Below are 13,846 nucleotides of genomic sequence, written 5' to 3'. Positions count from 1 at the left end.
TAATGTCTTCCCCATGGCTTTGATTTTTCTTTTCAAATTTAAGATCCAGCCACAGATCCTGAATTATATTTGGCTGTCTCCTTTGCTTTTTTTTTTTTTTTTTTTTTGCCTTTTATTTTTTGCCTTTTTTGGTCTTTCATGAAATTACAGTTTTGAAGAATCAAGGCCAGTTGTTTTATGGGTTGTCTCATCTGGATTTAGGGATCATGTCTTTGTGTTTAGATGTCCCATTGTCTTAAACCCACTCCATGGCCAGCCTTTCATCAACGCCATTGAACTTTGCAAGTTCACCAGTGATACCTTCAATGGTTGTCCGTTCACATTTTAATTAACCTCTTAAAACCTTTGACACAGTTGATCACTTCTTTCTTGAAACACTTTCTTCCTTTGGCTTTTGGAATGCTTTCTATTACTTCTCCATTTGCCTGTATCCACTCCTTCTCAGCCTCCTTTGCTGCTTTCCCTGTACCTTAGAGATGTCTGCAAATTTCCCTCTAAATGCTGTTTTAGCTGCACACCGCACATCTCAATATGTAGTGTTTTCATTTTCATTCAGACTAGGGCTTTTTTGAGTCATTCTGACAGGTAGCCTTTGGGACACTTCCAGGACTTTTGTGGCCTTGGGAGCACTAGAATGGGTAGGACCAATGTGGAGGGTTTGCTGCAGTTCTTTTAAGGGAGTGTTTGCCAGGTAGTACTATGAATTGCAGAGTCTTAATCAGGTGCATTTCAGAATCTTTTTTTAAGGCAGGGGGGGATTGGGAACTTGTAGATTTTGAAAGAAGCCCTCTAGGTTATTCTGACTGCCATCCCCCAGCTTGAGAATTACTAGTTTATACATCTAAGCTGTATTTCTTGATTTGTTTTCTCAAGTGAGAGTCTCAAATTTTCAATTCTCTGGACTTTAGCATGTCCCTGTGCCTCCTTTTCCTAAAGAGTGGGCTTGTTCCTTGAATGGACATTTTTTGTCATATTGGGGGTATTGGCTCTGTGACTGATGTTAAGCAGCACTGAGATTATCATGCAAACACATAATTATAAAATGCCTCAAAGAGAGATGAGACATGGGCCCATTATCAGAAGGAGCTTGGCTTCTTGCTATAGCCTTGCCTTTGGCTTCTCTACTCAAGGAGTCTGCCCTGACTGGGGACACATTTTTCAGGTGTGGAACCAGAGCCTTTTGAAATTGGAGACCACCTGATCGAGGCCAGTGGGAAACTTCATCTACTGGATAAGCTCCTGGCATTTCTGTATTCCAGGTAGGTGGTTGGTTCACATTTTCTGCTCTGAGCTGGTGATTTTTAAAACCAGAATAACGAACAACTCATTGATTTCTTGAGACTAATTCCAGTTTTCCTTTTTTTTAAGACCCCGATTCTGGTTCCATCTTCTCGCCAACTACACCCACAGCCATCCCCATCCCACCCCATCCCCTCCATAATCATCCTTCCTTTTCCTGAATTCCTATAGGACCTAGAATCCTAATCTAGCACTTGGCAATGCACTGCCTTAATCTGTTGTCTGATTAATTGGTATTAATCTTATCACTCCAGCTATATTGTTTAGTTCCACAAAGAGATAACATCAAGCATTTCTTTTTTAATTACTTGCTGGTACCTTGCATTAATTGGCACCTAATGAAGGCTTAGTAAATCTGCACTTTGGTTAACCTGTGGCATTTGGTTCAGGGCGAACTTGGGGGATTCTTTCCCGGAGACATGAATTGGGTAGCAGAAGACTAAGTCACTTCTGGAGCCTTAAAATGTTCAGCTAAGTGTTCAGGAGGCTGGTGGCCAGCCTCTACCTGATCCTTCTGGTCCCCAGTAGGACAGAGGAGTCTAGAAAAAGCCCAGCTTCCCAAGGGTTTCTAAGTTGTCCCTATGGGACAACTGCCCCAAGTGGGCCTGAACTAACCTCAAAACCTCAGATTTGGCAAAATCACCCAACATTAGGAATGTGCAAATCAAATAATTGCATGTCTTACTATATTTTATTGGCTGTGATATATCTACTATAAGTGTGTTTGAGGTAGAGGAGGACCCATAAACATCTTCTGTCCAACCTTTTCATTTCATAGGTGATAAAACAGGCCCAGAGTGGTCATGACTTGTCTAAAGTCACACAGCCAGCAAATGACAGAGATGGGGTTAGAATTGAGGCCCTTGGCTTCAGGTTCAATGTCCTTTCCAATTATTTGGGGCTAGAGTCTTGAAAGGGTTCTTCATAATTGTTCCTTTATATGCATCACAAGCTCAGATTAAATTAGTTTTCCTAATGAGACTCTTGTTTTGATAGTGCCATATTTCTTTATGAAAACTTAAATAATACCTGATAACATAGGACTGTAGGCTCATCTTCATTCTTGACTTAATTCATTTTTCCTTTTCCTTTCCTCTCTTCTCCCTGTACATAAATAAGTTTTTTTAATGTATTGTAGGGGATATGAGATGCCACCTGCCCCTTGCTTCTCTAAAGTGATACTTTGCAGACTTTTCAGCTAACATAGCTGGAGATGAGAGGCTAGTGATTTTATACTCCCCAAGTAGAGAATGGCTATGGATGGCTGACCCCAAGTTCTTTGAGGTTTCTGATTTGGGCTTTTGTGCATTTGAATTTTGCATTTTATTCTTCCTATATCTTTCTTTATTTTTCTATTAAAAAGAAAGTGTATTTTTCTTTCCATTAGTAAATTGACATTCTAAAAGAGGTTTCTTGGTTATACTAGGACTTTCTATAGCCTCTAGTGCATTGACATTTGCTCCTGGGAATATCCCCACTCCAGTTTGAGAACTTGTGCTCTGCAGGATATGACTACATGTGGAGCTATTTATGTGGAACATTTAGCATGTCTGAGGAAGTCTCTGTAAATATAAATGATATTTATATTTCCCCTTTGGTAATTGTATTCTTTAGTAGGTTTCACCTGAGGGAAACTCACCTTAAATACCTAGAGTTGGCAGCCTTTCCTTTTCTCTTTCTTGCCAGGGGCCATCGAGTTTTACTTTTCTCCCAGATGACCCAGATGTTGGATATTCTCCAAGACTACATGGACTACAGAGGTGACATCCCTTGGCCATTACGTGGCTTAAGCCTTTTTAGCAGTCCAGTAGGTCCATGACAAGTAATCTGGGGTGTGGGGATATTACAGAGGAAAGTAGTGAAAGAACATTAGCCTGAACCAAAGGAAGATTGAAAGTAAGGAGAGAGGTGTGTCACACAAGGAGTGACAGCTGGGTAGAGACACATGAGCAGAAATAAACACACACATTCCCACTGGCGATGTGATTTAAAATTACGGGTACTGGAAGAAATGTGAGTTGCAGAAATGTTGAGTGATTTGAAAATGCTTGCTAAAAAAGAACTTTCAGTGTCCTGTAACATTTGACTCAACATTTGAGCATTTGTTCAGGAGCAGTAGAGAAGATGAAATTATAGAGATCCCACATATCAGCCAAGCGAAAGGAATTTTTTTTCTGTATAAACAATAGGGAATGTAAGTTATTACCTGGGTATCCTGTTTAATATATAATAAAATTATTGTGGAGGGCTTCTGGATGACTTGGTTAAGTGTCTGGCTCTTGATCTTGACTTAGGTCATTATCTTACAGTTTGTGCGTTCAAGCCCTGTGTCGGACTCTGCGGTGATAGAGCCTGCTTGGGATTCTCTCTCTTCCTCGCTCTCTGCCCCTCCCCCACTTGCATGCTCGTGCTCACTCCAGCATTCTCTCTCTCTCTCTCTCAGGATAAATAAACTTTGAAAGAAATTTATGTGGGATGATGGGAAAAGGCTGTAACATTGATTGTTCATGAGATCAGTGGTGAAGGAGTATCAGCTTCAGACCGTACAAATTTAAAACATGAATTCAGAGTAGGTCTCTCAGAGCCACTTGATGCCCTCCCAAGTACTGTAGTATACCTGGTCCATTGGACCCTTGGCAGGAAATGCCATAGGCATGTTGAGGAATCTCTAGATTCACAAACAGCGCTTGAGAGTAGGATTCCCCTTCTTGACAGGGTTCTGTGGTGATGGGTGGAGAATCTGTAGCTTCATTGAAGGGTAGCTGCTGGGCCATTGGGCAGGCTCACTGACCAGCTCCCAAGTGCTTGTCTTACTGCTTGCATAAGTTAAGAACTCTGTCGAGGCACATTTGGAAACTGCCATGCAGCATGGTTCACAGTGTGCTTCAGGGTTGGTTGGGATAGTCAGAATTGACTGTTAACTCCACGACTATCAGATGACGTCAACTGCATGTATTTCAAAAACCCAGAGAGCTATGTTATGTTGAGTTCTTTTGTTTTTAAATGTTTTATTATTTATTTTTGAGAGAGAGAGCATGAGCAGGAGAGGGGCAGAGAAAGAGCGAGACACAGAATCCGAAGCAGGCTCCAGGCTCTGAGCTGGCAGCACAGAGCCCACCCTGGGGCTCGAACTCACCGACTGTGAGATCATGACCTGAGCCAAAGTCAGATGCTTAACCGACTGAGCCATCCAGGCACCCCTATGTTGAATTCTTTTGTAAAACAATGAAATGTCCCCTAAATTTAGATTTTTCCCATGGGATTTGCTTGAAGTAGAGGTATACCTGTATACAGAAAGGGATAAAATTAGCATTTGCTTCTGAGCTGACAATGTTTTATTCCCCAAAGAATATGTGAAAAGGGTTTATATTTCTGTTTTCTTTTTCTCTGTGTAGGGTACAGCTATGAGCGCGTGGATGGTTCTGTGAGAGGAGAAGAGAGACACCTGGCCATTAAGAACTTTGGACAGCAGCCTATTTTTATTTTTCTCCTGAGTACCAGGGCAGGTAGGCCACATAACCATTGACAAAAGCAGACAAATAAGGGGAGATATAGTACTTTTACATCCTGGCCATCAGCATGTTTTTCCTTAATTCTCTGAAAGGTGAGGTCATTAAGGAGGAGCGTAAAACAGGGGAATTGAGGGATTTGTTGTAAGTGTATCGAAGTACTGGGCTCCTAGCATGGGGTCTTTCCTGTCCAGGTTTTCTAAGCTGCCAAGTAAGGCTGAAACCAGGGGTTGTTGGAAAGTAATTTTAACCTGCTTTGACCACTGAGCTGGGTTGTCCTGTAAAGATGTCTGTAATTCACATTCAGTAGAGACCGCTCTCCTTCCCAGCTATGAATTTGGGAAGTGAGATAACAACCTGTCTGCTAGTTATCCCTCCTCCTTACGTAGTCTGGAATAGTGCTGTCAAAGCTTAATCAAGTTTAGCTTTTTAAAAAGTTGTGATCCTAATGAAATTGCCACCTCTTTGGAATTATTTTTAATGTGACTTAAGTCATAAATATTTTATATGACATTTGTAGTGCTTTTATACACTTCAGTTGTTTGAAATCTGTTCATGGAGATGAAATTATTCTTATGGAGCAAGCAGACCTTAGTGTTGAACTTCTAGAATCTTAGTTTCATTATCTTAGTTTTTGTAGACTTGAATCTTAATGGAATGGATGCAAGAACATTAGGGGGATGTGTGTCCTCTGTTAAAGAGAGATCAACATCTTTCTAAAGAGACAGTTCTATCTTAAAAAGTATTTAAGTGTCTAGTACGGTGAGGGTGCATAAAAGACATGTTAAATAGAATCCCTGACCATAAGGAGATTTTTCTCACCTGTGTGTGTCTCATCTCTGTATTACAAAGGTATAATCTGATTCGTTTGGCTTCACTTGCTTCCAGTGTCATAGACTGCACCCTGCATCAGCCATTTATTCATGTCCTCAGTTGTCTCTGGTGGGGTGGTCTTAGGAGAAGCTGGAAGGATCAGGGCAAATGCATCTTCAGTGTTGGGAAAACAGCTCTTCTTCTGCTTTAATGATTTTGTCATCTTCATATTCCGAGAGTGGCATCATGTTTGAAGGTCTAAAATTAGGAAGAAAGAGTAAGCTCCTTGGAGTACTAGAATCAGTCAGAACAGAGTAATCTTTTAAGAACAGAAGCAATCCTGGACACGAGCCTTTTCCAAACAATCATGATCACATTTGCTATCACTTTTTAGCTGTAAATTAGCAGGGTTATTTATTTAACAGGTTTCCCTCCAACTTTCAGATAGTTCTGTGATTGAATCATGTTGCCACCGGGTGGCAGTGGTAGCTCGTGAGATGTTCCAAACAAGAATGGAGAATAGCTTATTTGTAAGACATCACCCCTTAATTTAATGAGGAAGCACTGAACTCAGATGTTAACCCAAGAAGAAGAAAACTTTTATGGCTCACGCTGTGATGAAATAAGTGCCAGGGAGATTCTCTGGCGTAGTGGGTGAAAGTGAAGGCTCTGGAGCCAGACTGTGTGGGACTGACTCCTGCCTCTCTCACTTCCTGGCCGTGTGATCTCTGCTGAGTCCCTGGACTTCTCTGCTCTTCTGTCTATAAAATGAGGGTAATAATAGTAAACTACTCATAGGGGTGTTGTGAGGATTGAAGGAGTCAGTATACATAAAGCGCTTAGAACATTGCTTGGCACGTAGTAAGCACAGCACAAACGTAGCTGGCATTATTATAAGGTCTAATTTAGCATCTCTCAGTAATCAGTCTTTATTATGTCTTTATTCCAGCTTTAATTTTATATGAAGGCTTTAATTAGAATGTTCCTGCCTGACTTGTCTTGAGAGCCAGCTTACAGTCGGTAGCCCATCTCAAAAGTTAGTCCTTAATTCAAGCTGTTGGAACAAGCCCTTTCAGGCTTGCTTGTCTCCGCAATGAGCTGTAACGACCCTGGCAAGAGGGAGTCCCTCTTGTACTTGTTTCCACATTAATCAAAGACAAAGCTGTAATTTGCTTTCACGGTTCTCTTAATTAATTCTCATCATCCAAGAAGCCTCCTCAGCCCTTTTCCTACAATACTGAAGAAAGATCAGAAAGTTGTCCCATGGAGTGTTCTTATCCTGTGACTGGTTTTGTTACCCACTCTTTGATTAATGTGGAAACAGATACAGAAAAGACTTTCTAAAGTTTTCTCCAGTCAGAGGGAGGTAGTTTCCTGCTCTGCTGAGGAGTGTAATAAATAAATGTCATCCCCTGCTCTCGTTAGCTTGCATCAGGGATCTTGCTACCTTAGCTATAACCTGCAGTGGATATTAACTCCTCTCTTAGCAGTGTCCACAGCAGAAGACCTCTTGCATATTTAAAACTGTTTTCTTTTGAAAGAGTGTGTGTCCTCTTTCACAGACTATTCTCAACAGACCAAGATTTTTAAATGGAAGAGATGTAAATTGGCTTCCTGGGACTAACTTCAGTATGCACTTTTACTGTTTGCCCCTGCTCCCCTCATTCTGTTACTTTCAATAGTTAAGTTTTCCGAAGTCAGGCAATAGGAGCCCAGACAGCAGTGTTAACCACTGCAAGGTCCTGGAGTTAGGGATGGGTGTTAGTCTGAAAGGTGAGGCCAATTGTTTTGTCCGATCTTAATTTACCATTCGTCCCCGTAGCCTTGCACCTTTATGGTCTAGCCCGTAGCCAGTTTGCTGCTGATCACATTCCTTTTGCATTGTTTTCAGGTGGAGTGGGCATGAACTTAACAGCTGCAGATACTGTTATTTTTGTTGACAGTGATTTCAATCCGCAGAACGACTTACAGGCAGCTGCCAGAGCTCACCGGATCGGCCAGAACAAGTGAGAGATTTCAGCATCAGTGTTTTTCCACATCCCTGGCCCCTCAGCGGTTCTCAGTTGGGGAGGGAGGTGAACAACCTGGTGAGCCCGGTGACATCCCAGACTGGAGGGTGAGAGAGCACTGGGTTTTAGCCCAGCTTTGCTGCTGACTCGTTGAAGACTGCTGGCCAGCACACATTCTTCTTGCACACGTGATTTGTTAAAAACCACAGTCAAGCCATGAAATAGAAGCCATGAACTTCTAAAGACGAGAAGGAACCTTTAGAAGTTATTTAACTCTTTTTTACCTGAGTTAAGGTCTGATTCAGTTTAAAAATGAAGTTCTGGCGTTGTAGAGTTAGGCTACAAAGATCATGGAGATCTGCCTGAGGTTTTCCTTCACTGTTCCCATCAGGAACCTCAGTTATGGCCCCTCCTCATCCCTTGACTCTCTTGGAAATCTTCAGTGAGTACCTCTGGGAGGCCAGATCTCTCTAACAGATGCTCATGTCCACAGTACAGTCTCCCTTTAGCTGTACCCTGAGCATGGCATTTGGGGTTTGTTTCCCTTTAGGTGTATTGACCTTGCATGCTGTGTTCATCTGTGCGGACCCTCACGGCACACTTGTCTCCTTTGACCCTGTACAGGTCTGTTAAAGTTATTCGGCTGATCAGCCGAGACACTGTGGAGGAAATAGTCTGTAGGAAAGCGGCCTCCAAACTCCAGCTCACCAGCACAGTCATAGAGGGAGGCCATTTTACTTTGGGGGCCCGGAAACCTGCAGCCGATGCTGACCTCCAGGTATAAGATCTTATTCTTCCTTTAAGAATGTGTCCTGTTGTCAGTATTTTCTTGTGGGTGAGAAAGCAGATGCAAAGAACTAGCTTTAAAACCCATTGTCCCCAGCTACACATTTGTTCCCAGGTCTGTTCCACACGTACCTGCCATACTGTCTACTGCATGCAAGCAAGGAGCTAAAAATGATTGTGATGAAAAAGGTAGCAGAATATGGAGTGACAGGGATGGGTTTTAGATCCCCTGACTTGGATTCACATCCAAGCCTTGACACTTACTGGCTGTGTGGCCTTGAGCAGATAGCTTGACCTCTCAGATCTACTTCTATTTGCATTTTCAAAAAATGAGAATATTGCAAGTTACCTCAGAGGAGTGTTAAAAAAAAAAAATTAGATAAAATAGAGAACTCGGCATAATAAATGATGGTTAATCTCATACCTTGTCTTAACCCCAGAGCTTTTGATCAGTGAGTGATCTTCATAGTCAGAGGATGGTAAATGAGATCAGGAATTCAGAATTGTTCCATAGGAGAAAATGGATGAAAGATGAGAGTTAATTGTTTGAGGAAGGGAATATTGGATAGGAAACAAATGCTGACTTACAGATTTTTCTCTTCTGGAATGGGGCTTCGAGTTACTCTACAGCAGCCCCTGGGTTAAAATTAGAACTCATGATATATCCTAGATTCTTCCATTTTGCCCAAAGGGATCATATTCACTGAAACAGTTGGAGAGACGCACTTCCGATAGTACTTAGCACAAAGTAAGCATTCAATAAATGTTCACTGCATCTGTCTCACTGTAGAATAATGAAACTGCTTTCCCTCTTTCAGGACTTCAGAACTCTATACATTTTAGATTTAATAAACCACAACCACATCTTTTATTACTAGGTTGTTTCTATTTTAAAACAACGAAGAAACTGCTTTCATCTGAGACCAGGGCACTGGATTGTTACCTTCGTTTTTGGCAACCAAAGAAATAACTAGTAGAGTCTGAATGAGGAAGAAAGAAATCAGACATTAGAACCAGAATGTAACCTTCTGGTTTCCTGGAGCTGAGCAAGAATCCCAACAGAGCCCTGTCAAACAGCCAGTGTTGGGAACAGTTTACATTCCTACCAGTATTTGGCCTAATATTTACTAGGCCATCTAGAGATAACTGACCCAGTCTAAAAGGATAAGACACGAACTAGAAGTCAAGATGTGAATCTACGTTGATTTGGAATCTAAGAGTTAGTGCTTAAGGAGGTGCAAAGTTGGAAGTAGGTATTTAAAGCCAGGGAAGTGATCTGAACTGTTTGGATGGTTCTTGTGACCCTAGGGAATGGGTAGGCTCAATAGGTACCTTTGAGATAAGGGAAGAGAGGCAGGATAATGCAGTTGTCAGAGGAGTATTGTGACCCTAGGGAATGGGTAGGCTCAATAGGTACCTTTGAGATAAGGGAAGAGAGGCATAATAATGCTGTTGTCAGAGGAGTATTGAAGAAGATTAGAATTGAGAAATGGCCTTCAGGTCTAGCCATCAGTTGTTACTGGTCTTCGTGAAGGTGAGTCGCATGGAGCGCTGTGGTAGGAAACCAGATTGCCAGAGGAGAGAAGTCAGTTGATGGTGGAGGGAAGGTACCCAGTGTAGCCTTCTTCCAAGTTTGTCAGTGGGAGAGAAGCTCACTGGGCCTCTGACTTCTCGCGTGGCTGCTGGAAGTGCCTGTGGCCTGTGAGAAAGACTCCTGAGAAGTGCCATAGATAACGCAGGATATTACTGTTCTTGAGAAAAAAAGAGGCTAATTTTTTTTTTTGTCCTCGAGAGTTGTCAGAGTCATCGTCACTGATCAGTATTTATCACCTCTCTGCTTGGCCATCATCCAACCGCTAAACGGCCCTGTTGGTATCATCGTCGTGGGGAGAGTAGAACAGCCGGCCAGCAGGGAAGGAGCCTGCCCTGTGTCAGCAAGCCATTTAGCAAAACACTGACGTCCCAATGCCTGTTTTCATGAGCACCAACTGGACTTTTTCATTTTCTCCATTCAAGTTGAGTGAGATACTCAAATTTGGTTTGGATAAACTGCTGTCATCTGAGGGGAGCACCGTGGATGAGATAGACCTGGAGACGATCCTGGGAGAAACAAAAAACGGCCAGTGGATCTCTGACACCTTGCCTATAGCAGAAGAAGGAATCCGGGAGCAGGAGGAAGGCAGTAAGTCGGGGGTGAAAGTAGAGCAAATGGCACAGCTGCCTGATTTAGACGTGAGTGAGATAGGTCCTGATAGAAAGTCCAGGAGAGTGCTCCCTGGGGCATCTTTTCCTACCCAGCCCTAGTCTCATTGTGGGCACACTGTTGAAGTCTTTCTTGGTCTAAGAACTCTTCCTAGACTGACTAGCAATTGCCTGTTCCCTTGTAGCTGAACTTTGAGCCCACTCTGATATTAATGCTCGTGGTAGTATCTCAAGGATTTTAATTTGTACTTTTTCCTGCCTTCGTTGCAAGCATCTTCTCTTTTATTAGTAAATCCCACTGTCCTTATTATGGTTGCCCTCTCATAGTGAGTCCTCTTCTGAATAGTAGAATGATTTGGTTTTTACATGCTCGTTAATACTGGTTGAGCATTTATTCTGTGCTCAATCAGAAGTGTGTACCGTGTCCTGTGCTTAATACCTGTTTTTTCATTTAATCTTCACCATACTTTAAGGTGTAGGTACTGCTATTTTTTTACTGAAACAGTACATGTAAATCATGAGATAATTTTTGTCTTTCCTGAATTTGGTCAACATTTGTCTTTTTTGTCCATTTCAGTTCCGAGTATTTGAAATTCTGACTTGAAGCGTTTTTTCACATAGGAGCTTTGTAAAGATATTCCCCGCTGTCTTACAGTCATTTTATTGTCTTGTACCAGTGGCAGCAAGAATTCAGTGTGGACGGGGGGTGAGGTTTGAGAGTCTTACTCTAGACTTAATTCAAGAATACCTTAATTCAAGAGAGCTATAGTTTCTTTACTAGATGATGCCTCCCTTTTTGGTAGGGAGCGAGGTTGACAGGGACTTTGGTAGGGACTTCTGGTTTTGTGATTCTCTTGTTTCTGTAGGATCCCCACTTTTCATCACTTGCTTCCTTTCTTTGCCATAGAACTGCCAGGGGACGTCTCTCTCTCCCCTAGAAGCAGTGCCTTCCCAGATTGCTGACTGCATGCACTTTCTAGTCCCTTCCTTTCAGTTTCTTGGTAGCCAGTGCTCTAACCTGAGTCTGAGACGTGTTCTTACTGTTTTTCTATTTAGGTTGTGGCACTGTGTTCAGGGGGCTGTGTCTGACACTGCCTGTCTTCTGCGTCACTCTCAAGTCTGGTGTGGGCTTGGGAACTGGTTCCATTGGCGTTTGAATGTTCATTTCTCTACTTATCTGCAGATTGAAGTTTGTAATATTCTCAGACTCCCTAGTTTTATAGAAGCCATGGATTAGTGGTGGTTTTATAGGGTATACGGAGAGATTGGGATTTAGGCAACTAGCTTCATTCTACGGGATACAGCTCTTTGACTTTTCTCATTTTGTCTTTTAAATTTCTTAATATTAGTATCCCATTTTTATTCTTCAGATACTCTTTCTTGTTCTCTGTTTTACCTGTATCTTGTTCTCATTTCACAGATGTAATGTCCTCTCTTGAGATGTTTATTATAGCTTTTGAAAAGTATTCTTTTTCTTTCTTTCCTCTCATTGCTGCCATTGCTGTTTTCAAAATTTGTTTTGGAACCTCTTGTTTTTGTCTTGAGTTTTCCTGAAATAGCTGGTGTCTTCTGACTGTCTGAAAAACATGTGCCGGTGAAGGGCCGAAGCTGACAGGCAGCCCCAAGCTGAGCAGGTGTATCTTGATCCTTATTCCAGCATTACTGGTTGGTGACCTTGCTTCTGTATTTGAAGTCCTTTCATTGGGCAACTTAGTTTCTCCAGATGAATCCTTTAGTATCTTTCTTGGGTTGGAATAAACCTGTTTGCTCAAATTGAAGAGACCACGGGAGTCAAAGGTTAACGGTGCTCCTGTTACTTGGTATACAGAACTTCTCTCAGATCCTGTACTGTCCAGCACTCTGTCCTTATACATCCTAACCTTCGGAGGATTGACAGGGTCTCTAGTCTCATAATCACCCCTTGACTAGGCACCTGTGTTTGGCTTTCACGGTTTTTCTTAATCCGATCTGATTGCTTCAGCCACATTCTGTTTTCTAAGAATTATTGAACTTTTCATTCACTGTTGTCTCCTGGCTTTTCAAAATCCCTTCACTGCTATTTAGTGGTTTTAGGTGGGAGGCAAAATGGATGCACGTGACCTGATTTTGAAGTTCTGTTTGGATTACATTAGTGAAGCTTGCACCCATTTCTGCGCTCATTCTAGATTAATTTGAGATTACTTTCCTCATGTTACTAGGACAAAATAAAATTCTGTTGTTTTCCAGGAAGAATTCTATTCTTTAGTCAGTCCAGCTGCCAGAAAAGATTTTCCACTTGTATTAAAATTTGGAATCTTCTCTTTGATCAGGGAGTACAGTTTCTGTGGTAGATGGTGCCACTGACAGGACACAGATGAGGGCCTAGGCCTGTGGTCTCCAACCCCCTCTTGGCTGAAGAGTGAAGACAGGGAGCACGATTAAAAATAATATAAATGAATATGAAAGACCAGTAGTTAAAGCAGCTCCAATCAAAAATAAATAAAAAATAGGGTTCCTTTATCTGGAATGCTAGGGTTTTTTTAAAAAACATATTTATAGGTTGAGAATTGCATGCAATATGAAGCTACATATGTTGATCATATTTGACACTTCTCAGCTCTTTATTTTTTTCCCACTTGTTGATAGAGCACCTCATTGAAAGCACCCTGCTGATTTAATTAGCAAATGCCAATTAGAATTACAGCTGGTTGGATTTGGGTACAAGTGTGAAGCAGTTGATCTCTTGAGAGTGAAAATGTTTTGCTTTCATACTCTCTAGAGAAAACATACTTCTAGCTGATTTCATAATGCTGTGAAAATACATTCTTTGGTAATATGTGCTATTAAATACGTTTCACTTTAGAATCATTATCTCATCTCTCTGTGGTTTGCTGGTCTTGGCTGGTCATGACCTCTCTTTATCACTGATTCATGATCTTGGCATATCACCCAACCTCTTTCAGCCTTTGTGTCCTCATCTGTAAAATGGTGCTGTTAGTGTCTGCTTTACTCTTTTAAATAGTTGAAGAATCAAATGTGATAATAGATGTGAAAGTGCTCTGACAGTACAAAATGCTATTCAAGATTACACTGTTGTCATTATTGTTATTACTGTAACCAGTATTTGCTGACTTGTTCACTCCATCCTTCCGCAGACATAGTAATGCACTGAAAAGAGCATGTTGGCTCTTGAGTCAAAATCCTGCCTTCATTTATTAACAGTGGGAACTGGAGTCCCACGATCCCTGT

General features: G+C 41.7%; 1 protein-coding gene across 5 annotated transcripts in view; it reads left to right on the top strand.

Moving 5' to 3' along the window:
* The window catches only part of CHD1L (chromodomain helicase DNA binding protein 1 like), a 175,855-nt gene that overhangs the window by 144,162 nt on the left and 17,847 nt on the right, over positions 1–13,846 (top strand). For all 5 annotated transcript variants that reach the window (XM_053890456.1, XM_053890454.1, XM_053890458.1 and 2 more), the window contains 6 exons: positions 1,163–1,259; positions 2,986–3,059; positions 4,695–4,805; positions 7,513–7,627; positions 8,255–8,408; positions 10,433–10,598. In XM_053890456.1, coding sequence (XP_053746431.1) covers positions 1,163–1,259; positions 2,986–3,059; positions 4,695–4,805; positions 7,513–7,627; positions 8,255–8,408; positions 10,433–10,598 — 717 coding nt within the window. The remainder of the gene's footprint in view (positions 1–1,162; positions 1,260–2,985; positions 3,060–4,694; positions 4,806–7,512; positions 7,628–8,254; positions 8,409–10,432; positions 10,599–13,846) is intronic.

Source organism: Panthera pardus, unplaced genomic scaffold (genome assembly GCF_024362965.1).
Source record: "Panthera pardus isolate Hobbes unplaced genomic scaffold, ASM2436296v1 HiC_scaffold_11, whole genome shotgun sequence".
Classification (NCBI taxonomy): domain Eukaryota; kingdom Metazoa; phylum Chordata; class Mammalia; order Carnivora; family Felidae; genus Panthera; species Panthera pardus.
The sequence above is the reverse complement of the archived record's forward strand: the minus strand, read 5'-3'. Positions and strand labels throughout refer to the sequence as shown.